At 43.4% G+C, this 27451-nt stretch overlaps 1 protein-coding gene across 27 annotated transcripts in view; it reads right to left on the reverse strand.

Moving 5' to 3' along the window:
• The window catches only part of ank2b (ankyrin 2b, neuronal), a 154564-nt gene that overhangs the window by 19330 nt on the left and 107783 nt on the right, over window positions 1–27451 (reverse strand). For 6 of the 27 annotated variants that reach the window (XM_026159507.1, XM_026159431.1, XM_026159423.1 and 3 more), the window contains 25 exons: window positions 26961–27059; window positions 26534–26632; window positions 25902–26099; window positions 25508–25606; window positions 25309–25407; window positions 25140–25238; window positions 24965–25063; window positions 23597–23669; window positions 23224–23277; window positions 20000–20141; window positions 17936–18023; window positions 16239–16342; window positions 15984–16022; window positions 14490–14714; window positions 13438–13536; window positions 12322–12476; window positions 12027–12238; window positions 11592–11796; window positions 11412–11508; window positions 11116–11344; window positions 10796–10921; window positions 10552–10674; window positions 6981–7013; window positions 6746–6767; window positions 293–4819 (listed from right to left, as the gene is read on the reverse strand). In XM_026159507.1, the coding sequence (XP_026015292.1) occupies window positions 293–4819; window positions 6746–6767; window positions 6981–7013; window positions 10552–10674; window positions 10796–10921; window positions 11116–11344; window positions 11412–11508; window positions 11592–11796; window positions 12027–12238; window positions 12322–12476; window positions 13438–13536; window positions 14490–14714; window positions 15984–16022; window positions 16239–16342; window positions 17936–18023; window positions 20000–20141; window positions 23224–23277; window positions 23597–23669; window positions 24965–25063; window positions 25140–25238; window positions 25309–25407; window positions 25508–25606; window positions 25902–26099; window positions 26534–26632; window positions 26961–27059 (7345 nt within the window). The remainder of the gene's footprint in view (window positions 1–292; window positions 4820–6745; window positions 6768–6980; window positions 7014–10551; window positions 10675–10795; window positions 10922–11115; window positions 11345–11411; window positions 11509–11591; window positions 11797–12026; window positions 12239–12321; window positions 12477–13437; window positions 13537–14489; window positions 14715–15983; window positions 16023–16238; window positions 16343–17935; window positions 18024–19999; window positions 20142–23223; window positions 23278–23596; window positions 23670–24964; window positions 25064–25139; window positions 25239–25308; window positions 25408–25507; window positions 25607–25901; window positions 26100–26533; window positions 26633–26960; window positions 27060–27451) is intronic. The other 21 variants (XM_026159456.1, XM_026159450.1, XM_026159448.1 and 18 more) reach the window with 18 other exon arrangements.

Below are 27451 nucleotides of genomic sequence, written 5' to 3' on the forward strand. Positions count from 1 at the left end.
TGTGTCATTTCAATCAATTGTTGCCATTACACTTAATTGTTCTGGATATTATTAGTCACATTTTAATCTTTAAAGTTGTTTTCACAATAAAGCCTTTAAGTCAATCTTGAGATTTTCAGCACACATACAAGGAAAGTGAGACATCATTACAAACAAAAACACAGCTCAAGCAACATGTTTTCCTTTTTACTTCAAGAAGACATAATCACAAGAGACAGAGAGGCAGCACCTTTAGCTATCGTACTAATGAGGCACAAGAGATAGAGAATAGCCCCTTAAACTGGGGGGATACCTTGACTTTGGACTTTATCGTCTGGGATTCGCTGCATCTGTGTCTCAACAGGTTCGTCCCACAGTGGTCTAATGGGAAAGATGTCTCCTGAGGGAGGGAAATGTTCTCTTTCTATGACTAAAGGATCAATGAGACTGCTCTCGTCATCTGAGATGGTGGCCGCAACCTCTTGCTCTCTGTCTGCCTCTGCCAACCTAGCCACCAGTTTTGCTGCTTCATCACTTATCTCTTCAAAGAACTCAACGGGCTCTTTATAGGGCTCCCTTTTTTCTTTAGTGGGTGTTGTTGAATGTGACGACTGACCGCTTTTGCCTCGGACTGGCAATCTGGACTGAAAACCCTTAGATTTTGCCGCCTCAGCACTCAAAGGACGACCCTGTTCTTTTTTAGATGACCTGGGAGACTCCCCCTCACAGAAACTCTTGGCTTTGGAAGATGGAGTCTTGGTTTTGACATCCACAGAGGGACCTGCATCTGTCTCAGATTTTCTCCTTGTATCCTTTTTCACAGGGACCTTAAGTTTTTTGTCTTGGTTATTTTCAGCGCGTTTGACAGTAGAGTCAGGCTTCATCGTGCTAGCTTTAACTGGAATTCTAGATTTAGATTCAGAAGTAGAGATGGCCTCTTTTTTAGGAGTGCTGGAAGGGGAAACTGCATGAGATGGAGAATGAATTGTTGATTTACCGCGGCCTTGAGAAGAAGTAGGCTTAGCTGGTGCTTTGACTGGAGTCTTTTTAACACTACTGGAAGCACTTTGTTTGGATTTTCCTGTTGTTTTGGGGGCTTCTATTACTGACTGTGGTTCCTCTGGAGAAGAGTCAGAAGACTCTTCCCCTTGCTCAGAGTAAACTGATCTAGTGATAGTAGTATCTGCTGTCTGTACATTTGTTATCATTTGACCAAGGGAACTTGTGTCTAAATCTAAGGATCTTTCAGTTATCTCTGCTTTCATCTCTAGAAGTTCTGGGGATGTCCGATCTTTCTTTGTAGGTTTAGCTGAAGCTGAAATGCCCATTTTGGGGATTTTAGATTTGGAGGCATCAGCTTTGCAGCTTGGCTGTTCATCTTCAGGCGAGGACCGAAGCTGTGAATCAGCTGTTTCTTCGGATTGCTCACTGTTATCAGTCTTAACCTCTAGTGTTAAATTGAGACCAACTTCCGGTTCTGTAGCAGATCTTTGACTCTCTTGTCTGGGCTCTTCTAAGATAGGCTCCTCTAAAGGCTGTTCTCCTATCTGGAAAAAGGCAAAGCCAACAGCCTCTTCCTCGTAGCTTCTCTTTGTCATGTCAATAGCACCACTGCGGGTCATCTCAAAGAGCTTCCCTTCTTGGAAAAGAAAAGGATTGGGCTCACTGGTGGGAGTGCTCTCTTCTGTTGGTGTCCTACCAGGTGTGGTGTCTGGAGACTGACGGTCAACAACCAGATTCAGTATCTTCTGTTCCTCCTCTTTTACGCGAGCTTCAAAAGTGGCATCATCCTCCCGCATTGCAGACCAAGACTCGGTATCTACCCTTGCAGTGACACCTTTGGACTCGGTCCTGGGAGGTTCCAGTGTCTCGTCATCCTCCTCTGTGTCATCGTAGATACAGACCTCTGGTTTAAACGTTTCCTGTGTCTTACTTGTAATAACAGTTTCACAGAGTCCGGCCTGATCTCCTTTAACTTCATCTGTGACATTACTACATCTTTTCAGCACACCTGTCTGTGGCTCACTAATCTCTAACTCTTCACCATGCGTATCATCTCCTCTACTTTCCCTTGATTTCCTTAAGCTTTCTTCCTTTTGCTCATCAGTCCTATTTTTAGTATTTGATGTTGATGCCTTTGTGTTGCTATTGGCTTTATTGGCTTTTCCAGATAATGGGCAACTTTCTTCTTTTTTCATTTGGGATTTTGAATGATGCAGGTCTGAGACAGAGTGAGGTCCCTCTGAGGTGACACTGGTTGATGATGTGCTCTTGGCCTCTTTGCTGTGGCATCCATCATTCAAACCTGCTGAAAAAGGAGAGGGAGGTTGTACTTTAATAAGGGGATCAACAAAAGGAGCTAATTTTGAATCCTCTGTGGGTGTACTGAACCCACATTCACTTTGCGATAGCTTCTCACTTTCACAGCTGTCATCCCCTATTTTGGCATCTGCTGGAGAAAACAAATCTTTTCTAGACTTCGTTTTGCTCTTCACGTCTTGTTCCATTTCATTAAATGTTTTTATTTTGGCTGCCATCTTAAACATCTCTTCCTCAGGAGTGATCTTTCTCCTAGCTTCGTGGCTGTCTGATGCATTATCTTCTTCTGGGTCTTCAGGGATGACAGCCGGTTTTGATAGAGCAAAGAGGAATGAATGATCAGGGGGTTTGGGGTTTACCTCATAACTTACCTCTTCAGAACTAGGGGTGTCAGGGGAGAGGGGGCTCTTACCAGAACTTGTCATCTGAGACGTCTGCTCACAACTGTCATCATCAGCACTAGCCTCATGGTCTCGAAGAAGCCTACTGGGCACAGTTTCCTTGGGGAATTCTGCATCTTTGGGAGGCTCTGGATGGCTATAGGATTTGCTAGGTGGACCTAGTGGGAAGAATGGGCAGCTTTTTAGCTCTACAGGACTGCTCTCTAAGGAGTCATGAGGAGGTGATTCCTTAGTTGGGCTGGGTTCAATAGAGTCTGGGGATTTGTGGGAGGAATTTTCTTCCATGAGAGGACTACCCTCTAACGAGTCTCTGTGGCTTATTGTTAAAGAGTCATCAGCTAACGGACTGAGAGCATCTGGGTCTTGTTTTAAAAGTAAGTCTAAGCTTTCGTGATGCTGAGACGGGGATCTAGGAGCTGACGACCCAACTAAAGACAATACTAGCTGATGATCGGGGCTTTCGTCATCGCTAAGAAAAGTTTCTATAGTCTCTGAAATTCTTTTTGTAAGCTTTTGTGGTTTTGACTCACTCCTCTTAACAGATATAGACTCACTTGTAGTGTGGTCATCTGTAGCCTTGCTGGAAGAGACAAGGAGGGTCAATTCTGTAGAGAGTTGGTCACCAGTGGTCCCTATACCAGAATCCCCACACTTCTCTGTGTCTTTACTCTCTTTCTTTACTGTTGTGGCAGCTGGTGCCAAAGTTGTAGAGGTCTGCTTTACAGTTTTGGGAGAAAGACCTAGACTTTCAGGGCTTGTGCCCGGAGTGGCTAGACCCTCATGTTTGTAACTGTCCTCAGAGCTCAAATGAGAGGATCCATTTCCAGAACTTAGGGAGTCTGCCACACCCTCATGTTTAAAGCTGCCAGAGCTATCATCAAGGCCACCGTTTCCAAAGTCTACAGTGTCAGTTAGCTCTGAATCAGCAGAGGGTTTTGTGTCTTTGTCTTGCTGACTGATCAGTTTCTTTTGGGGTTTGGAATCCAATGACACTTCTCGCTCTTGAGGGACGTGTGAAGCTGCTGCTTTTGTCGTGGATTTTGTGTGGATAGTTTCAGATTTAGTGCTTTTTTCTGATTTGGATGAAGAGGATGTTTTGAGCTGAAATAGCCCCGACTTTCTCTTTGAGGGGTCTTGACCCGTTTGGAATGCTTGCATCAGCTCTTTAACTGACATGGTCTCTTCAAGTTTTTCAGAATCAGCTTTAGGGGATTTATGCGGGGCCTGCTTTGACTTAGCGGTTTCTTTGGCTTTTGGGGAGGATTTGCTCATAACAGGCAAATGCGTAGGTTTGCTTCCAGTGACCTTTTTGCTCTTTTGCTCTGCCTCCACTTTCTGTTGTAAGGCTTTGACTTTGTCCTTGATTGATCCGATGGGAGTTTCTTCAATCACTGGGGATACAGGGGATGCTGGGGCCTTGGCTGTGGGCACGCTTAGACGACTCCCTGTTTCTGTCGATTCCTCTGTCTTCCCCTGGTCTTTTCCCTTCCGTCTCACTGGCTTTTTAACATCACCAGTGGCGGGTTTGTCATGTACTTTGGTTGGAGTGGTTGGTTTTGTACTTTTGCGTAGCACAACATCAGTGAATCTTTCCTGGAAACTTGTCTCTTTTTTGGCTTTAACTTTAGAGCTTATTGGTACATCCAGCAGGTATTCTTTAAGGTCACCACTGTCCTTGATGGCTTTAGGTCTGGGAGTCCCTCTGTTACCTCTACTTTCCCGTAAGACGAGCTCTTGATTTTCTAAAGCTGCCATCTTTTTGGCTTCTTCTATCTCACTGTCTGAGAGGAGAACCCATTCCTCAGCCATTCTAGCTGCTTTCGCTGCCTCCTCTGCCACCTCACCCTCATACGTTCCACCCCTCAGTATTTCACTGACTTTCTCTAGGTCCTCTTTGACTTTCTCTAAGTCTTTTTCCATTGTTTCTAACGCTTCTCCAGAAACTTCCTCGGTCCCTTTCTCTAGACCACACCCTCCTAAGGAAGGGGATTTCTCAGCGGAGTCTGCAGTCAAGATGACAGTCATTTTGATCAAATCTTGTTTCATCTCTGACACGTCGGATAGAAGATCTGGTTCTCGAATCAGCTCTGATTTCAGGACTGACGTCTCCGTCTCTTCATCTTCCATACGGAAGAAGAACAAGTAAGGAGTAAAGAAAATTAAAAATTTAAATGAAAGGAGACAGACATTGGAGAATGTGGTCAGGACAAGATTGGAGCACACCGCAGGGATCATAGGACAACAAACTCACAATGGTTTCTACTGTACACCAGGGAATCAAAGGAATTAGGCTTGTAGTTTCATATGTCTGTGCTGTGGTAAAGCAAATGCTAAACACATACCAATGGGAAAGGATATGAGCAGGAAATAACTTGCTTTTACACTTGCATCCACACTCACAAGACAAAAATACAGATCAAAACTGGAACTGATAAAAAAACTAGCATGTGACAGAGAAACCTACAAAACAATGAAAACCAAAACAAAACATATGAAACAGAAACAACATCAAAACATCTCAAGATTGCTCAGATGTATGGGAAATGTCACTAACTCTATGAAAGAAAGCCAGTGATAATGTAAATGGCGTATGAGGATTTGCCATGTTTAGCTCTATTGCAAAACTAATATATTTTATTTCAATTCAAGCAGGAATGAAGGAATTCTATTTCACTCCATTCTGCTTTTGACTAAATCAGCATTTGGAAGACAACCGTAATGAAAACTCACAAAAAAAGAAACAGAAGCAAAAAACGGTGACATACAGAGCAAACAAGATGAACTCTCACTAAGAAGACGGTACGTATAATCACACAGACACACAGCACACACATTCATTTGTAAGTATGGCAAGTTATTTCCATGCAAAGTAAAGGGAAATGATGATGGAGAGGTCATAGAGAAGAGTGATGAGAAAGTTGGTACTTAGTTGCTTGTCTTCTTTCAGTAATGTGGTGAGTTCTGGGCCCGTTCATTTAGCAATTCCAGTTTTTAAAATGTCAGTGACACTGATACTGTGTGAAAGTTGAAAATACAGACGGTCCATAGAGTTTTACTCAATAACACGTCCTTTAGAAACGTAACGCTAACAAATATGGGTTGATTTGTTAAATGTATCTAATTAACATGTTTTGTGACTTTTTTCCTGAATGTTCACATTACCACGAGACAAGCCATGGTGGAGGGGAGAGGGGGAGGAGCCTGACTACACTAGTAGCCAACTTCAGGAACTTAGAGCATATGATACCAGCACAACATGGCACAAACTGCACCACAAAAACAATACTGGGAAGAAAAAGGAAGTTCAGAATTAGGAAGGTGGAGTCTGGATGTGCTTCACTCATGGCGAATCACATTTTGTCCTTTCTCCTTTTAAAGGTGATTTGTTCTGTTACTGTATAATGGCTACAGTCATTTAACTCACATCCCACAAGCAGCTGTGAATCATGTTACTGTTGAGAGTCTCTTTTTGATCTAACCAGTGCAGAACGAAGTGTGGAAATGTAGAGTAAAAGCCCAAATTATGCACAACACAACAGTAGCTGCACTTCTCCACCCACCTGGCCAATCAGGGCCAAGTGCAACCACATCAGCAACCACGATTATGACAGTGTTAGCGCTACGCTGGCTTTCAGGCTAGCACATAGATAGAAATATATGTATATATAGGCCGTCACATAAACATCACCACAGTATGAATGAAGATCATATTTATGTACATACGTAAGTTGCATTGTTTAACTCTTTCTTCGTATCTCCAATCTCGCATTGTAAAAGAATGAAATTGGATTAAATTGAAACAATGAGGTGTAAATCATTACGAAACAAGAAAAGTAGAGAGAAACATAACTTTGAAAAGATGGACTTCAGGGTGAATGTGTATGAGTCTGGTTATTCCTCTGCATTCTCAGTACTAATGTTAGACTTATTCACACCATTTACACCAATATTATTTTGATTAATAAATATATGCATTTTTATCAAAGAGCAGCAACCACGTTAGTACAAGTTGCAGAGCAAAGTATGTAAGTAAAAGTACGTCTTACATTTCTCGAGCAGTCTGTTGGTCTGAAAAAGATCACATGGAAATACAACAGTTAGGATGTTTTGACCGCTGCACGTGCTAATTATTTTAACTATCACTACACCTATTACTGAGGGAAAGAGCACAGATAAGCTAAGTCACTGCTGAATCACAGTCTAAACTACAGACAGAGGCAAAGACAGATTAGTGGAGCTAATGGGAAGACGAGGGAAATGAGAAGCGCTGGCTGCTTTTACCTCTTCCTCTTGTTCTTGGTCTGAATCAGACTCCTTTGGGGAACAAGAAGCAGCAAGAAGCAGAACGATGTACAAATAGAAACAAGAGCAGTATTAAGGTCAGACAAAGGGCAAACCAACGGTTACCATAGCAACAAAAACAAGAGGTCAGTGTGGATGTCAGTGAAAGTCAAAGTGGTCTTCAGAGACGGACTAGGTAAATATATTACACGTGTGCTACAGCTGTGCTCAGACGTTGGGCATGGATGTTATGGTCATGTTGGGCTTTTTCACTGGGGGAATAATTCTGCAACATAAATCTTTAATTACTTTATTTTGGATTCTTTCTAATCCACACAGGCTCACAGTTATATTGTTTATTGTCCCGTATCTTTGACCAAAAGCATCTGCCATAATTCTGTCTCTCCTTGGCCAAATTGAGTTCATTTAGCGGCTGTCTGGGATCTGGGGTTTGAACCTCACCAGCTTCTGTCATTGTGGCCAAAAAACATGTGCAGCTGCAAATTTCAGTCAAGATTACAGGTGTCAGTTTTGGAGCAGGGGGTTCGTTCTTGGTGAGTCCACGGTGAGCCCTCCCGTCACTGTGGACAGGGACACTGGAACGCCTGAGCTTTGGTGCTAGATTGTCCCTGATCATTAGATTTCCTGTCATAGTGTCACACTTTGGGTCTTCTAGCAGATCTGGACAAAGTGGTGATAAATCGAAATAACTTGTGCTTACATACAGTTGTTTGAACTGATGATTACAGGAACTGTAGCTGTTAGAAATGTTGGCAGAGACCGCCAACGTGCTAATGCAAAACTCTCCCTGGACTTCCTCGTTGCTCTGAGGATCGGTCTGTCCAGTGAGAGCTGCCAGATAAACCCTTTTCATGCTGCAAAAAGAAACTACCAGTTGTGGAGAATTATAACTACCAGAGTTATTATTAGTCTTAGTTTGTCATTTAGCTTAGTGCGAGTTAGTTTGGAGGGCGGGTTTGTGCCTTTGTTTTGTTTGAAAATGTTTCTTTTTTGTTTATTTAGTTTCCGTGTTAGTCTTTATTACTTATTATTTTATTTATGAAAAACACTAGAGTAAGATGTATGAAAATCAGTATAGGGGTTACAATATAAACACAACCTTTTTAAACCAGTTCCCCGACGGGGTTGTAGAAACCCTGTGTTGTACAGCACCAAATCATACCATAAATGAACACAGAATATTTACAATTTCATGCTGTTTTAGTTCGTTTACCAACTACACACATTTTATTCAGTTAGATTTAATTCTGTTAAAGGGTGAGGGGATATTATAACTAAAACCTTTCTTCACATGTAGTATCTGTTTTAGGCTTAGAGCCTACATGACTCTGACTGCAGAGCCTTCAGCAGCACACTCATATATTTCAGTCTGTATGCACAGTTTAGTCTCTCTGTGGATTAAAGAAAAGCTAAAGTAACCTTCTTATTTAAAGCCATTAAACATGTATTTTGTGCCATGAATCCACCTTGGAACAAGAACATAAAATGACCGTGACATTCACGCCCATGATAAGTCCAGGCACACTGCTGACCACAGCTGTTTATGCAAAAACAAACATATTTCACAGGGCTTTAACATGACACCACACACTATCCACAGTGTTAAAGACAGTTACTATTAATCTTTGAGTGCTTAGAATTATATTTAGGACACCAAATATGAAAATAATTTGGATTTCATTTAAGTTGAGGGAGTTGATCAGTGGGACATTAGCACATAATATGCAATGTTCCCTCTAAGCTGCGCGTGTGCAGTTGTGCACTGCTGGCAGGTCTCTGCACACAGAAAACAATCGAACCTTAAGTTAAAATGAAAACTTTAACAATCCTGTTCTGCAGTGTTAGTCAGTGACCGGCTGCTCCCGTATGGGATCAGAACGAGGCCACCTTATCCCGTAGTCCAGCCAATCACGCGATTCACATTCGTATATAGAATAGAATAGAATAGAATTCAACTTTATTGTCATTGCACATGCACAGGTACAGGGCAACGAAATGCAGTTTGCATCCATCCAGAAGTGCTTTAGTGATATAGATATATTACAATATATATTAGCAATAATATAGATATGTGAGTATATTACAGTATATGCAGCTGTAATATATACGCAGATATACGCAGCTAATCAACGTGGCTGACAGGCTATGACAGCGTCCTTATGTGCGACACCGGTGTTTTAGCAAAGCGGCTGATGTGGAGTGAAGCCACGTTAATGACAACGTGTACAACCATTGGAGATGTGAGCAGGACAGACGGAACAACTGACGGACAAAGTGTGGACTTTATACCAGTTTTTAAATTGTGTTGATCGACCACGTAAAACCAGAGTTATGATAAAATATCTGCAATGTTTGGTTTTCTTCCTGAATACTGTCGTTGTTTATATTTACTGCAGGAAGAAACGGTAAAGACAGCGTTTTATAAGGAAAACGCTCGAAAGCCTGTGAGCAAAAACAAACCCCCTCCCTCAGCCTTTCCTATTGGTCGAAAAATGTACCATGTCGACCAATCAAAAAATGATATGGCAACATGACATTTAGTGGTTTAGGGAGGGGGAAGTTTTAGGAGTGACGGCGTGTTTGAGATGCGATTGCCAAGTTTAGCACAAATCTTGTGTAGTTAGAGTGTAGTTAGTGTGTAGTTAGTGTGTAGTTAGTGTGTAGTTAGTGTGTAGTTAGTGTGTAGTCAGTGTGTAGTGTAGTCAGTAGTGTTGTTGTGTGTCAGAACAATGAGGCGCCTGCTGAGTGTTACAGGTGTTACAGCAGTGACACATCTGCTGCTGTCAGGCCTGCAGGTATCAGGCTGATGTTCTCCTTCATCTCATAGTGGACAGGAATTATTTTTTGCAGCGGCACAAATAATTTGTGTGGCATCAGATTTGATGCAGAACAGCTGATTGTTCTGTAAATAGTTTGAAATGTTTATTTAAAAAAAACGCCTTGGCTGCATTTTTAGGTAAACAGCTGCAAAAAACTCTGTTTGCAAAACTCAGTTACTTTTTTGAAGAAGTCACTATATAATTAACTGCCCAACATTGGTCATTATTTACTGTATGTTGCAGACAGAGTTACAGACTCTCTCCCAGACCACAGACTCATAATACAGTCAGAGCAAAAAAATAAATAAATAAAAAGAAAAAAGAAAATGTTTTTAAAATTGGAGTTCAAGTTATTTTTACTTCCATTAGTGTTGACATGCTACAGGTCACGAAATAGATTTGTTTAAATTTTCATTGTAAGTGGACTAAAGCAGTTAATTAAAAGTAGTCGAACATAAATGCTGTAATTTGATTACTTTAATAAACATGTAACTTGGATGCTGGCGTGACCACAGTGCACACGTCTGCCGTTGCTCACAGTGCGACGCTCAGGGAGTTTGTGTGTTCAGACACGTGAAACATTAGAGGGAACATTGATAATATGTGTTATTGCAACACGGTCTAGAGTTAAAGCAACCAGAGGACTTTCCATGTTAAACTACTGAAACCAGCACGCAGCTTTTACTCATAAAGACACACGACCGCCAGCAGCATCGGCGCGCCATCCTTACCTTGCAGTATGATGGAAGTGTGATGTTGAGATTGCATATAGCATTTTGTGCAAGTGACCTGTAGTTCCTGGGTTCTTTCATAAATGACAAGCGGCCACACGGCTCCTGAGTGTTGTCTCTGATCTGCCAAAGCCAAGCGGGTCAACGTTAGCCAGCTGCTCATTGCTAAACCGATTCCATGTTATACGAAGAACATTGGCTGACACTTGCAGCACTTGCTCAGAAGAAATAAACGATGACTCACTTTGATGAAGAGTGCTAACCGGTTCTCCTTGAAGGCGTAAAAGCTGAAGAGGTGATGTTGGCCGCTTTTCGTGAGGGGAACAAGGTTACCAAAGCAGTCTGCATAGATAGGTTTGCCTTCCAGGACCTAGTAAAGGTAACACATGCATACATGATGGAATAATCACGCCTGACATCTTACATGTTTACACCCTTCTTTAGATATTTCTTCTTCTTAGACTGGAGTCGACCGCTCAAAGGTTTTTTATTTTATTGGGGTTTCATTTCCGAACTCTGTCTTGTATAACTTGGTGTTAGACTCCCTCCGCTCTCCTTTCTCACCTCTACATCTCGGCTGCGCGCCACCTCGGCGAAGTTCTCCTGCTGTTCCAGTGTTTTATCAATCTTGTCATCAGTCATGCAAAAGCAGCGCAATCGGGCCTCAATCGGGTCGTGGGTCTTGGCGAAGATGACGAACTTGGCCATGTAAGGGACACAGATGATTTCCCGATACACCTGAGTGGAGAAGTTGACCGATTCCTGGACTTGCCGACAGTCTATGAGCCAGAACCTAGAAATCAGAAGAGGGTTAGGAGCGAGCTGGTGTCTGTGGCTGATATTTGGTTCAGCTGGTTTACCTGGCAGACACGTTGGTGGTAAAGGACACGCAGTCATTAATAAAAGTTAACGGAGTAGTTCCTGTTATATCCTCCCACTGGGCTGGCGTTGTTCCACCTGCGTGACATGAAATGTTAGAATGTGGAGACGCGTCTCAGCTTCACCCGTTAAGATTTGAACTTTTCTACGGCTTCTCTAACCCGTGATGCTACAAAGCAATCGTAGGGTGGGTGTGTCCCCTCCAAAGCCGTTGAGGACGGGGTCGGAGTTGCTCTTGGGGACAGGGATTGTCATGGTGATGGGTTTATGAAATTTCCTCCTGCGCGGCTCCAGAGTGACAATGGGACTGAAGCTGGCCTTGTTCCCCAGGAGCTTCCTCACGACATCTATGCTCACTGGCTGGGCCTGCGAGACAAGAGGAAAGCCTGGCTGTGAGGCAACTGTACGCAGACAGCACATGTGCTTTATCCACCTCTTTCTAGTCCATTTAGTAAAGACATCGACATGAATCACAGCAACTTAAGAAGGTTGAGTCTGTTTTGTTTCCATGGTTTAAAACTAAAGCTTTGAATATTAAGAACAACACAATGACAGCAAAACAGAGAACATATAAAAGCTAACCACACTCTGTTTACCTGCAGTCCAACCCTGATCCTCTTGGTCAGCGCCCCCTCAGGAAAAACTGCCTGAACTTGTGGTACAACGGTGCTGCTGAGGATGCCTCCTTCAGGACCAATCAGATTGCTGTCTTGCTTGATGCGTGACACCACAGCAAAGTATTGTGGGAAATCTCTAGTGATGATACGGCAAATGCGTTTCCTCTCCAGCTCTTCGGGAGTTTCCAGTTCTGCAGAAGGTGAGACAGAAAAGACGTCATCAGGCCTTTATCGTTTGACGCCGCGGTGTCGTCAGCCAGTGTCGGAGACTGACCCTCGTCCATGCCGTTGAGTATCTGGTTGAGCTCCTCTTGAGTGTGTTCACAGTGATGCTCCTTCCAGCTCTCTCCTGTTTCGCTCCTCAGAATCACCAGCTCGCGCTCCTTCCCTCGGAGGGCAGCGAAGTGAGGGATCTCCACAATGACAGGACTGGAGGAACAAGATACGCTGGGTAAGTCCAAGTAAAACTAAGCGCGTGGTGTGATGGAATATAACAGGTTAGTGAGGTAAGTCTCCTGTTCTTTGACTGTTCATCTTTGTATCTGGATACGAGCCCGACTGTACCTGTGCTTCAGACACAGCATCGCTCCTCTTGCTCTGGCTTCACTGCTATGTGAATTACAGTTTATTTTTTCTGCAGCTGATGTGTTGACACGTGGTGATAAAGAGCATCTCAGATAAACATGTAGAGCTGTGCTGGATAAAAGCATCTGCACCAGCAAATCTCAGGTGGATTCACTTGAATCACAACATTCAAGTTGATTTATGATCAGTGTGTCGTCCATTTGTAATAGTTAGAAAACGTCACTCTGACACTTACCTGATGAGCACAATCACAAACTAGTTACAACGAGTATCTACAAGAAGCGTCCTGCAGGCCAACATCGGGACAGACACACATATTTCTATGTGATATTTATATGGTTACCTGGCCTGTAGTATTTGTTTATGTTTCACTCTAAATACTGTTGATGTTATTTTATGACTTTGACCACTCAGGCAGGAGAAACACATCAATTTAAAATATAGTGAAAAGGCCAAATATTGCCTGGTGACACCATGTGATTTCTTATAAACTCGAAATAAAAACCATACAGAGCCGATCGCTGAAGCGTGCACTCATATTCTCCTGCTTCCCTTCGACTTACAGGCCACACAACCATTTAAATTTCACACATAAGTGAGAGACAAATCTTCCCCCGAGAATGAGAAGAAAGAAAAGGGAAACGGCAAAGCAGGAAGGAGAGAAGTGACAAGCAGTGGCTGGAAGCACGGACACTAAATGAAGTGGATTATGCAGCATTAGCACAAACACGACAGCACAGTAACAAAGAAACTGGCATCCATGGATTGTTTCATATGCAAAACCACAGACTGGTTTCCACCCTACCCAAGAAATCTGGTCCCCGGTGGACCAAGCTGGAGGATTCGGGTAACCAAACTCTCTCCCTCATTTAGAGGTGGGGGGGCACTGGGGAGGTGGAGTTTACTGTGATTGACCGAGCGTCCGTATGCAGCAGTGAGGAAGAAAGAGCACACACAATGTTTGGGTTGAGCGCCGATTTTCTCTTAGCTGCACAGTTAGGACGTCCAATAGAGCATCACGAAGAAATGACAAATAAAAACATACAACATTTACCCCAAAGCTGCGCTTATATTTATACTCAAGTCCTTCTTTTCATAATAAAGAAGACTGACTTTGTAGTTCTTTGCATTTCCATAACACACACTGTGTTGGTCACTGAAGAAGTCCTCTGATAAAGCCAGTTTGAATCTGTTAGACTATTATTCTGCATTTTTATTCAAATTAAATCTGTTTATTTGAAATGAGCTCATCATTGTGGCCGTGTGGGGCTAGTTTCACTGCAGAGCTGCAGAAACATTTCACATCACAGCAAAAACTTCTGTCGTCTGCAGCAAATCTGTAACTGTGACCATCTCAAACGTTACCAGCAGAGGGCAGAGTTTCAGTCCACATATCAAACCAATCATGGTGCGAGACACTGCAGCTGGAGTTAATAAGAAAAGCTGTTTCATCAAGTGTTAGGGAGAAAGGTTAGAAAGAGTCGCGCTGCAGCTGTTATGAAAGTAAACAGGCCATGCTGGCAGACCGCTGGCACTGGGAGGAAGCGAGAGCAAATACAGAGACAGTCTGAGTCAGGCAGAGGCTGGCAAATTAATCTGAAAGAAAAGGGCAGCACTTTGTAACCTTTGCATTTATACGGGATACAAATTAATAACAGGATAGATGTTCAAAGGAAAGAAGCACTTTTCGTCCTGCCTGGAAACTTATTGCCATAAAACATTCAAAGCTACTAGCAAATAATATTATATCATGTGTATGTGTAAGGCGCCTTGAGGCAACTGTTGTTGACATAAATAGACTTCAACTGTTAACCTCCACACATCCAGAAGCTTCTACAATCACTATTCCTGTCTTACCCAAGGAACTGGGCTCCAGAGGGTCCCACCTCGATGAGCCTGCTGGCCAGACCCTCCCCCTCAACCATCGGGGGCATGGTGGCCAGACGGTGCCTCTTCACCAGTCGGCACGTCACTCTCGTCGGGGCGCTGCACTTCCTCGGCGGGATGATGATGCGGAGGCCGTTGTGTCGACAGCCGCGCATGGCTCCGCCCCTGGCGTCTACCATGAAGCTGACCAGGAAGCTGAGAGGAAGCAGGAGATACATGCACGAATGAGACGCCAATATTGTCCGGTTCAGTCTAATTCAGCTCCATTAAGTGGTGAGAAAGCAGACGGCAAAGCTTTGTTTGGTTTGAACAGTTTGTAAGATGCACACTTACACGAAGGACCACAGCTGTTTACTTGCTCGAGTTTTTGAACACAAGCAACAGTTAAGTCGTTAACTACGTATCTCAAAATCAAGAAGGCCCCGTTAAGACTCAAGAAAGCACGAGATATGAGGACTAAGGAAGATCCTGTCGGCGTGTTGGCCTGGGACACTTTTGTTCATCAAACTTTCCTTCTCTAAAGAAGCAAACACACTTTCTTCATGAACTATATGTATTTATGGTTTTTTCTAAGTGAGCTTATCTATCTTAGACCGTGAAGCAACAACAGCACAACTATAGCATAGTCTTAACTTTAGTGAACTGATTCAGCGAGGTCAGTAATAGTAAACTTAAGCTAGCTCACATCACGTAGCATTAGCCAATCTATGCTCGTGGAAACAGCAGACCAGAACAATGCATTTTCTTTATTATGTTTAATCTTCAAATAGAGATGTTACAAAAAAAGGATAGCTGCACTTTAACATAGACTACCTATAACCATGGGATGGACAACTCTATGATTGTAGCATGGTAGCTAACGTTCGCTCAACCTTTGGTTTCTGTTTTCTCAACACTGAATGGACGAGGGCTGCTCTGCATTCAGGTTTGACCTTCGCTCTCCATGCACAGTCACAAGTATGCGTATGGATCACACATCCCAGCGGGGTAAAGACCGACTGTGATGAAATGATGATATGACACTAAAGACGGTTCTTGGCTCAGCTTCAGCCAAACAAACAACCAGGTTAGAAAACCCAACGACAGACTTGAAACAGCTGTTAAATTAATGTTAGAAGACGAGATTAGAGTAAACTGTAAGTTTATTCTAATAGTCTCCACACCACGTGGCATGTTAGTAGAAATGCACAGTTCACGAGACACTGAATGAAGTCGACAAACATGTCCTCAACCTTCAACCTTATCTAAACTTTCCTGAACTTGCAGTGTCATGATGCCAACTTTGGAAAATCATTCAGAGAGTTTATGTTTAATTTACGTTCAGGCTGAGAATACAGGAATATACACGAGATGTTGTCTGTCGAGGACGGTGCAACACATACACCTCTCCATAGGGAGAGCACACTGAGCGGAGAAGGACGGTGATGAAGGGGAATGAGGTGCAACCAAGGTGCAGAAGGTCACCTGCTGTGGTCTCCATGATCATGGCACGGAGAGGAGTGGCTAAAACAACAACCACAACAGACAAAGAGGAATCACAAGTCAGGCAGAAGAAATCAGAGAGGGAGAAATCCCAGCAAGTGTAAAAAACGAGCAGAAGGAAAAGAACAGGGCTCAGCAGGATTTCCATCTACGAAGATCCACAGAAAACAGTTTATTCACAGAACTCTGGCAGTGTAAATGCTGTTTACGACTTTCCTTCAGTGCTGCTGTGCTTACCCTGAATGGACAGGGCTGGAGGACAAAGCCACGTTGTCCAGGTTCTCTGTGCCCCAGCTCAACCGGTACGAATCCCTCTCAGTCTCCCTGGCAAGGGATGAAACCTGGAACGAAACAAACCTCTTATCAGAGACCAGTCATCTAGGGCATTGAGAAGATCATGGGATATACTTGCTCCTGAATTTGACAGAAACATAATCCCCATAAAAACAGCAGGACCGTGGGTGGAGGAGTGGGTCGGGTGGGGTTGCAGCCCTTCTAAGGCTGAATCCTGAGAGCTCAGATGTGTTAAGTCTGACAAACAGAAATCAGGCTCGCTCAGCCCTTCTTTCATTGATCCATCCTCGTCTTTATCGTACTCACATACAAACAGTTTAGATTCACCAGTGAAGCCAACCCCACTAACTGCATGTCTTTGGAGTGTGGGAGGAAGCCAGAGTACCCAAGAGAACCCAGGAAGACACAAGAGGAGCATGCAAACTCCACACAGAAAGGGTCAGATGGTTGCTGCAAGGCAACACCGCCTCCAGGCTGGATAAATGGTGCTTACACAGAACTCCTCTGCTCTAACTCTAATTCCTCCAGGTGCTAAACATCCTCACACAACATCTTACTCACAGATTGATGTGCAGACTGAAGTAGCTGAGAATCAAAGCACTTCAGAGTGGTTAACAGTACAGTCCACAGCCACAGCCTGAGCGTCATAATTCCTAACCTTTAGGTTAACATCGTCCCACGGCAGCGTTTTAAGAATGCACAGAATAATTTACTACACTTTTTACACGTATACCACCTACTAACCACATCAAGGACGCTTGGGTTAAGGACTTGGAAGTGGACATATCGGATGCTTTGTGGGCCAATGGGTTGAAAAAGATTAAAGAACACTCTGTTAATGCCAGACTACAACTTATACAGTTCAAGGTCCTTCATCGTCTGCATTTTTCTAAAACAAATCTCTGCAGCAGTTTTCCGTCTATTTGGTCTTTGTGTGACAGATGCAAAGCAATGGAGGGAACCCTTGGTCACCTTTTCTGGTCTTGCCCCACACTCGGGAGTTTCTGGGCAGAGATATTTAATATATATTTATGATTTAAAATTAGAGCCGGATGGTGTACTTGCAGTGCTAGGCTCCCTAACCTCATTGGCACTCAGACGTCCTCTTCAGAAAGCCTTAATGTTTGGCATGATTGTAGCTAGAAGACTTGTTCTTAGAGCCTAGAAATCACCATCTCCTCCATTGTTCAGGGTTTGGCTACGTGAGATGATTGAAGAGGTTTGCTATCGTTTGGCTGACACCCATTTTAAGTTTGTCGAAATCTGGGGCCCTTTTCTCGATCATATTAATGGGAATTTAACATAAACTTTAACCCATTTGACTGCACTTTGTGTTTGTGTGAAACCCTGATTCCTTCCTGGACATGTTTCCCACATCTTCTGGACTTGGTGAACTCTCTGTTGCCCTGTCTAACCTCACACAGAAGATCATCTTCTTTGGACACTGGTGTTTCTTTTGAACTTTTGATTTGTACTGGCTAACTGGTGTATTTTTTCTTTTATTTTTTTCCTTTTCTTTCCTGTTTGTGTTTTTGTTGTTGTGTGTTTGGTTTGACGTTATGTAACTTTGAACTTAAAATCTTATCAATAAACATTAAAAAATGCACAGAATTAGTGATCTGTGTGATGATGCGGCGTACCTGGTGACTGGTGAGCATCTCCTCCATCATGCCTTCATGTTTAGAAGAGTAGTAGCTGTGGTGAGTGGGCGTGAAGGACCTGTCTGAACTGAAGCACACAGGAAAAACACAAGCATGAAACCTGTGAAGCCCATGATATCAACCCAGCACGGCAGGAAATTCATAATCTTTAAAGTTCTGTTCTGGTCGGGATCAATGTCCAGCAATTACGTGGTGAACAGCATGTTCAAAAGCTAAAACTGTACCTAAAGTGTTGGTTTAACAGCAGCGCTGCTGGACACACGAACGCAGCAGCCAAAGCATCTGATCTGTTTATTACATACGGCTGGAAGGCCGAGCCAAGCTCAGGGAGCACGAACACCATGCGTGCATGTCAACACGTTCCTAACTTTCCACCGCTCCAAGATTCCTGTGGTCGTTAGGGACATGAGATTGTGGTTTACCAGTGTAGTCACCGGTGCTCTCCCAGCTTTATAAAGCACCAACGGGAATACAAAGCTCTTCATGTGCTTAAAGCAACCTGGGTTTGAGCTGTGGGTCCAAAGCTGCAGCAGAGTTACTCTCTATTATCAGTTCTGCTTTTGATAGAGTAGATCCCAGCCTTCATCTCTAGACTGGAACAACACGTTGGAATAAAAGGGATTGTTGTGGAATGGTTTAAATCCTTCTTATCTAATCGAACCTTCTCTGTTAATCTCAGAGACTCATTATCACCAAAGACCGTGCTTTCCTGTGGGGTCCCCCAGGGCTCTGTCCTTTTTTCAATCGACATGCTTCCAATGGGCTCAGTTTTAAATAAATATGGCCTCTCGTTCCATTGCTACACAGATGACTCTCAGATTTACGTTCCCCTGAGATGAAAATCGGTGAATCCTCTGAAGGGTCTGTTTGATTGTCTGGAAGACGTTAAGGCATGGATGGCGCTACATTTTCTCAACCTAAATGAGCAGAAAACTGAGGTCATTGTTTTCGGTGCTTGTGACCCTCTTCACCTCGGCCCTCTCGAGATCTATAAAAAATCCTCTGCAAGAAATTTAGGACAAACATATAAATAACATAATCAAGGCTGGCTTCTTTCATCTCCGCCTCCTTGCAAAAGCCTTTCCTCTGTTTCAGAGATTTTGAGAAAGTGATCCCTGCCTTCATCTCGTCTCGACTTCCGTAATAGCCTCTACTCTGGTATTACCTCTACATCAATTGGCCGACTGCAGCTAGTCCAAAACGCTGCAGCACGGCTCCTAACTGGGATCACACATCTGCCATACTTGCATCAGTACACTGCGTGCCAGTCAGCTTTTGAATTCATTTTAACACTTGTTTTTAAGACGTTACATATATATCTCCCTGATTTCCTAACCCGATATTCTCCCCCAAGATCCCAAGTCCCAAGGTCGAGGTTAAAACACAGAGACCGGGCATTTGCCGTGACCGCTCCTAAGTTATGGAGCTCATTGCTCCTGCATGTCAGGACCTCTCCAACACTGGAGACTGTCAAACCCGTCCAAACACCACTTTTACTCTCTGGCTTTTAAGTCAAGATGAGTCTGTTTCTATTGTTCTTTCCATGATTCTATTTTCTCTTAATCTCTATTCTGTTTTCTCTGGTATGACTGTGTTATTGTGCAGTACTTTGGTCAACAACTGTTGTTTTTGAAAGTGCTATATAAATGAATAAACTTGAAGACTTAGAAGTCCAGATACGTGGATGGAGTCAGCACATACCTTTGCATTCGATTATGTAGGTATGAAAAGGCAGACCGTGAAGTGTGAAGAGGAGAGGTTGCAAACAGACACAAAACATACAGGCTGTTAGCTGTTTGTGCATACACTGAATGGGGCGGAGCCAATGTGAGTAAAGAGGGTGGGAAGGGAAGAAATGCACAAGTAGGTTACATAAAATGTCATAAAAGGGAAAAGAGTGTGTTATTGAAACAGCTGTGTGAGCTGCAGCTTGTAAAGCGGTATAGAGAACATATGCAACAACTGTGCATGAATCATTTCATCCAGGAATATGTTTCACAGCGAGTTTGTCTCTGTCTTTAGCTTTTGCAGAGTTTGATGCACCTGTCGGTTCGTCCTCCCTCCAGGCTGAAGCGCAGGTAGTTCATCCCATCCAGGTACTGTCCTGGCAGGGAGTCATCTCCCAGCTCCCGCAGATCCTCAGGCCTCAGATACTCCCCTCCGTCGCCTGTCATCGTGTCGTCACCTTGAGAAGCAGAAATGAAACTATCAATGAAAAACCACAACTATAACCAACCACTGATGAGAAAACGCAGTGACGCACCTTGATGTTGGGATATTGTTAGAAATATTTTGGACACAAGTCAACAAATCTGTAATTGTGCTTGTTTTGGTTTTGATGTTCACAGGTGGAAACATCACAGCCAGTTACTCTACAAACAGGACATTTGAACATCTGGCTGAAAGTGGAAAACAGACATTGATGTGGCTCATGAACAAGAAACACAGGGCTGCTGTACAGGAAATCTCAACGCGTCGTCACTTTTGTGTCTCTAGTTAAGAAAACCTTTCACAGTTTAGTGGCTGCACTGACGTGCACTTCACAGCTTCTCGCTACAGCATCTCTATATTCTACTGTATTCTCATGCTTCGATTGAGGACTGTGCAAAGCAACTGTAAGGCTTATGCTAACTGCATAACAGTGATTTAGCACTATTACTGTTCCACTACTGCACAGCAGGGCTCAGCATCGCTGTTGGCTGCAGGACGCAGATGTTCAGCATGACTGTGTGCAGGCGATTAGTGGAGTCAACCCTCTGACTGTGTTCATGTATTATAACAGACATACAGATGGATTGGCACTTATAAGTATATTTATACTGAGCATATTTCACCCATGTGCACATTCACAAAGCGCTTTATTTTTACGTTTCGCTGTCTCTGAGCTGCCAGGCTCACTGAAATGCTGAAGCCTTGGTGATAACACGATAACAGCTGGAGGAGCCGGGAATCGAACCGCTGATGTTCCTGTTAGTAATGAGCTACAGCTGTGCAGCGTTACTGTCATGCAAACAGGTTTTAAGTCATACTTTACATTTAGAATAACTCCGGTTTGCAATTTTAAAAAGACAAATCAATAATATTATTATTTTTTAATATGCAACATCTTTCCAAATTCATGCAAGCCACTGGCTAACATTATCCAAGTGTAAAACAATCTTTTTTGCTGACATGTTGGCATGGGATGGGTGCTAACAACAGTCTCTCACTCTCTCCACGTTCCCTTTGTATAGTCACAACTGCCAGAGCAGTGTCAGCTAGGGATGCACCGATACCGATATCGATACCACATTTTCTAAAGTACTCGTACTCGTTAAAAGTCCCCCGATACCGAGGCACAGACGAACAAATTTAAAATTTAATTTTGTTTTTTTATAATTACTTATTCTGTAATATGTTGCATACAACATGCTTTTCATTTTAAATAAATGTTCTTAATTCCAAACTAGTCCCTTGTTTGTTTGTTTTTTGTTAAATTGTAGGACTAAAGCTGTTACCTGTAAATTTAAATCGCGTTTATATTAAGTACTCAATATCGGGCAGACCGTGTGGAGAGTGTGTTTGGTGGACCCAGGTGCGGACACAGACGCAGGAGGCAAAACTTGTGCTAAGCTCAAAGCGAACCTTTAATCAGGGCTGATACAGAAGGCAAAACAACAAACCATAAACTATGGGAATGACAAAAGTAAAAACCTAAACTGGGAGTAACTAAGGCTATGAACGAAGACCAGGACTGAACTATGACGAAGTACTGCGGACAGACTGTGAACACGACATGAGAAACTGTGAACGAGATCTCGGTACTGGCACATGAAGGTGCAGGCAAACATGACTGGAGAAAGTGACTATGAACATGTCCAATACCGACTCTTGCAGACTAGAATCATGACGTGCAGCTAGAAATAACAGGGCGCATGAACAGACGACGCGACACTGACACGAAGACACACTGGGCTAAAATACACCGAGGAAGTCATCAAGGAATTAGAGACAGAAGGGGACACAGCGAGAAACACTGACATAAGACAGGAACATGAACCTTCAGAGTAAAACAGGAAACAAGACAGCACTAAACAAAGACGCAGACACGACACAGAGACAGAACTAAACCTGCAATAAACACGAGAACACAAAACCTACGAACGAATCCCTGAACAAGAAGAACTGAAACATAGATTCATAATCATCAGCATCATAATAAGGAAAGAATCCAAAATGCAAAAACACACCAAAACATAACTCAAAATCCTGGGTCAGGCTGAGCCAGAACGGTGACACAAGCAGGCACAGCAGCAGGAGAATGAATTAAGGGCTTAAAGGACAGTTAAAGCTTTGAACGGGACTCAGCTGTACTGATGCTGATCCCACCTACATGTGTACACTGTGTTCGTAGCTACAGCTGAATGGAAACGAGCCGAGCTGGAGTCATTGCTGTGCTCCTCATGTTTACAACTGAACATGATACAAGAGTGTTCCCTTGTTTTATATACTGGTCCATGACAATATGACATCATTTAAAACAACATCATAGGCCTGATGGTTGGAGTCGTGGAGCCCAAAGCTTAGTGGAGACCTCGGGAGTATCTAAGCTTAGCGTGATTTCCTCCATGCAAATTCCTATACTGATGTGCCATAACATTAGAACTTCCTAACATCCTCCTGTTGCATCCAGCCATGGACTCTCTGTGCTGTTAGCAACAGATCCACACCTCAAACTCATTGCTGAAGCCTTTTTGCTTTGTTTCGGTGGTGCACTGAGGTCAGTGGGCACCCTGACTGCTCTGTGCACCCCTGTACACGACAAACTGATGCACTGTGTATTCTGACATAACCAGCAACAACCTTCTTAGCAGCCTGAGCTGCAGTATCATGCACCAGTGAGCCGTCCATGACCCTGCTGGTTCACCACTGTCACTTCCACGGACCAGTTTTGATGGATACTGATCACTACAGCCCGGGAACACCCCAAACAAACGGCAGTTTGGAGATGCTCTGTCCATTCCTGCTCGTAACACATCGCCTCTGAGGTTCACGTTCACATGCTCCCTGGTAAATCTCACCCGCTAACAGGTGCCGTGAAGAAGAAATTATTCATTCATGATGTTATAAAGTACATAATTAGTTGAAGTCTGTAGCCAACACACAGTGAACACTTGTTACTCTTGAACGACTTGATTGGACCTCTGGAAGAGTTAGTACAGTCCAGGCGTATTCACCATGCCTTCACTCCTACAGCAAACCTGCACACACACCCTCATGCTGACTACCTTCCTCATCCATGGAGTCGTCTGACATGACATCATCATCAGTGGTTTCCCATGCTGTAGGTAAACAGCACAGTCACAGGCTGATTGGTAAAAATCATTTGAAGCCACAAAGAGGGACGAACAGAAAGGTCCAACGTTCTCGTCTGATCTCAGTATCATCACTTTATCTGCTACATGTTACAACCAGTACAGTGGCTACAGATGCCAACAAAGAAGCAAATGTGTGCAGGCTATAAAGATTAAATGGAAATGGATTAACTGATGGAGGTTTTCCAACTTAAATGTATGATAAATGAACTCATGGCTGCAGGACCAGAGGTGGCTCTCTTCATTGGGGAGTGGGCTGCAGGCTCACGCTGTAGCTGCAACTTACCCTCTTCATCTGACACATCGAGTACTTCGGTCATGGTCTCTGGCACATTCAGCTTGTGTTTCTCCGTCACCGTCTGCCAGATCAGAGCAAACAGAGCCCGTTAAAAACATGACAGTAAGTTTATTAGGCAAAGCCAGATAGTACAGTTTGATGCAGAGCAGTTAGCTTTGTTGTCTTAATTCAACCGTGTGGTCATTTTGAAAAAACAGAGATTTGTACTGATGTAATGGCACGTATCATTTTTACTGTGTGCGCTCATATATCTCAGCCAGTGTTGTATTATTACGCCAAAGTGATGCGTTATAGTGGACAGATAAAGAAATGCATTGTTTTTATGAAGACTACAAAGTTATGTGAATTTCTAAATGTAAAAGATGTAGGGAGGTGTGTGTCGTGGGTAGCTTGATCCGGTTGTTAAGTCTGACGTCACTAGCCGTGTCTGGGCCTAAACTCCGCTCTAACAGGTGTAACAATTGAGTTTAACATCCAGGCATCCATGAAAACGGAATTTATGACATTTAACGGAGGTAGCAGGAAGTTAGCTCGCTAGCTTCTATCTAAATACAATATAGCATGTCCTGACTGCGGGGTTTTGGAAACAAATTCAAACGTACAGCTCTGCTATCACTTCCAGCATAAATGAAGACAGAAAACTAAACAGCAGTGACGTTTGTAGGGTTACTGAAGTTGGGCTAGCTGGTATATAATGATGTGCTACGTGACTGCTAGCGACACAGCTATGTTAGCATAATTTAAACAAGCTAACTTTTTTTCCACTCGATAAAAGTTAACGTGAGTGTTCTCGGTGGTCAGGAACAAATGTAATCGCATGGCAGGATGCTGTAAAAGGACCAAACTTCAGCCAGGAGAACAACTGAGATAATCCATCCACAATACGAGGCTAGTCATTCATATACTGCTGCATGGGCTGGGCTGTAGTTACATCCTAAGGTTTTAGAAACTGAGCTTAAATAAATGATTAGCGGTAATAAAAGCCGAGGGAGGTCAACAGTGATCACTGACTGTTTTAGGAGCTTTTTGAGATCAAATAGAAGAAAATACATAACAATAAACATGTTAACAACACAAAAACCATATTAAACGCAGACTACTTTAGGCCCGGAAGTAGGATTTGTCGCGTCATCACTGAACAACCGGATAGGCTCATAAAGGACAGAAGGGTCCTGACCCTGCAGGTCTGTGGAGGTTTCAGGTTTTCTGCATGAATTTCACTCTGGCTGCTCTGTTTTCCTCCAGCAGGTCAAAGCCAAACCTGAGAGTTTTATCTCTCTGCCAGCTGTCCAAGGTGTAGCCGGCCTATCGCAGCTCGGACAGGCTCTAAGAAGTGTGCAGGTGTGTGTGACGTACCGTGGTGGTGGTGATGATCTCTTCAGTCACAACCCTCAGTGTGTCCACCACAGAAATATAACCCAGCCTCCGAGCAATTCCCAGAGCTGTGTTGCCATTCTGCACAGGAAAGCAAAGCATTATACGTGTGTGTGCATGTGTGCGCGTGCGTGTTAGTGTGTGTGTGCTTGCGTACCACAGTGGTAGCGTTGGGTTTGGCACCGTACTGCAGCAGCACATTAATGATGTGCGTGTTTCCTTGCTGCGCTGCCTGATGCAGGGGAGTGTATCCGTTCTGAAAGCACAGCAGAGGTGAGTCCTGTTTGTTCAGCTCTCATTAAAACACTACAGCTGCTTTTCAGTACCTTAGTCTTGGCATTGACACTTGCGCCATTCTGAAGGAGGAAGTTGACCATCTTTGCGTTTCCATAGTGACATGCTACAATCAGCGGTGTGTAGCCCAACTGTGAAGCAAAAACAGATCAGTTACATTTCTTTAAGCCATGAATAACAACACCAGAAGCTGTTACTGTTATTAAAGGGAAGAAAACCCTTTTTTCAGACCTTGGTCTGCTGGTCCAGGTTGGCACCGTTTCTGGCCAAAATCTCAGCAACGGCCACTTTGTCCTCCTGAGCTGCCAAATGAAGGGCAGTCAGGCCGCTCTGCAGGAGCAACACACAGACACGCATTAACGCTGTTAGCTTACAATGCATGATAGTGCCCTATACCAAACTATCTAGCTTTAGCCATTACTCTGCAGGATACAGAAGCAGAGGACAGGAACTGTGCACAGTTTATTATCATTATTCAAATTTATTTCATTCCATTTGTTGTCTGAACCTTTTCTTTTTTACTGTTGACATTTCTAATTGTGGACACATTAGTAGCTTTATTAACAACAGCATCTCTAAACAGGGCAAAGATGCATCACATGCTCTGGGTGAGTTTCCACAGTACCTTGGTGGGAACGTTGATTTGAGCTCCTTTGGTTATTAGCAGAGCGGCCATGTCCGCATGACCCTCCTGGGAGGCCAGATGGAGTGGAGTGACCCCCTGCTTGGTCAGGATGTTAGTCTCTGCTCCGTAACGCAGCAGCACTGTGGCGATCTCCATCTGGTTCTTTTTAGCCGCAATATGCAGAGGAGTGTAGCCGTTCTGATTGGTGCAGGACACACGCGAGAGTTGCTGGTCAGCAAATGTTGAATATCATTTTTACTTTTAAGACGACTGTTTATCAGAGAGTTTGGCAGTGAATGTATGCTGATGCTGTCACTCACTCCTCACATATGAGTCAGTCACACACGCTTTCATTAGTGTGAATGCACAGGCTGTGCTCTATTGTGGCTCAATAACACATAGACTATCCTGCTGCTTCAAATGTAATGGATTCATCAGCAGCTGAAGCAGCAAACACTCTTTCTCCTCCTGAGGGAATTTCAGATATCATTGAGGCTTCAGAGACGTTTTTGAAAGCAGTCTTTAAAAAACAGGACAGAGCCGTCGGCTGTGACGTCCCTCTGGCTCTAGCTTGTAACTAGCTGGCTAAGAACAATCCTATTATATACTACATCTGTGCTCTGTTGAATCACCTTTGCCATTGTGTGTGGTGACGCTCCTTTGTCCAAGAGCAGGAGCGCCACATTCTGGTTATCATAATGTGCTGCGACGTGGAGCGAGGTGAGGCCATTCTGTAAGGTATGGAAGGATTAGACAGAAGCTTTAGAAGGTGAGATGAGTTAAAGTAATATTAGACAGCATCACCAGGCTCTTATTATGAACACAAAAATGTGCATGAAGGAGCAAAAACAAGATCATTGATGTGAACAGGCACCTGTTAGCTTTTTGAGTCAGGGTTAGTCTAAATGAAGGGACAGCTGATGTTATTTTTTAAACCGTACCAGCATTCCTGCAGTGAACTTGTAGTTAACAGGAAATTCAATAAAATAATCACATCTCATTGTTTTACAATACTTGCTATGAATTTTAAGGATTGCAAGTTTCTGTTTGGATCCATACCTTCCCAGCAGAGTCAGGAGGGGCGCGACGCTGTAGCAGAAGTTTGGCTACATCCAGGCTTCCATACTTTGCGGCCACATGCAGCGGAGTAAAACCTTTCTGTATTAGGAGACAACCCAAAAAGTGACACTAAGAACTCTGTTATAAGACACCAAGTGCAGGAACTCCGTATTCAGAAATCACAGGATAGGCTTTAATTACAAACTTTGCACAGAAAGTAAGGACATTTGTGTTTGCTGGAGGATTTCTTTGTTGCTACAGTGTTAGCAACACATCTTACTTTTATTTTCCCCTAAAATCGTGCCACATTCATAAACAGAGTGCATTTGTGGGTTGAGCAGCAGAGTTGAGTTTGTATGTTGAGCAGCAGAGTTGAGTTTGTGTGTTGAGCAGCAGAGTTGAGTTTGTGTTGAGCAGCAGAGTTGAGTTTGTGTGTTGAGCAGCAGAGTTGAGTTTGTATGTTGAGCAGCAGAGTTGAGTTTGTATGTTGA

This window comes from Astatotilapia calliptera, chromosome 3 (genome assembly GCF_900246225.1).
Source record: "Astatotilapia calliptera chromosome 3, fAstCal1.2, whole genome shotgun sequence".
Lineage (NCBI taxonomy): Eukaryota > Metazoa > Chordata > Actinopteri > Cichliformes > Cichlidae > Astatotilapia > Astatotilapia calliptera.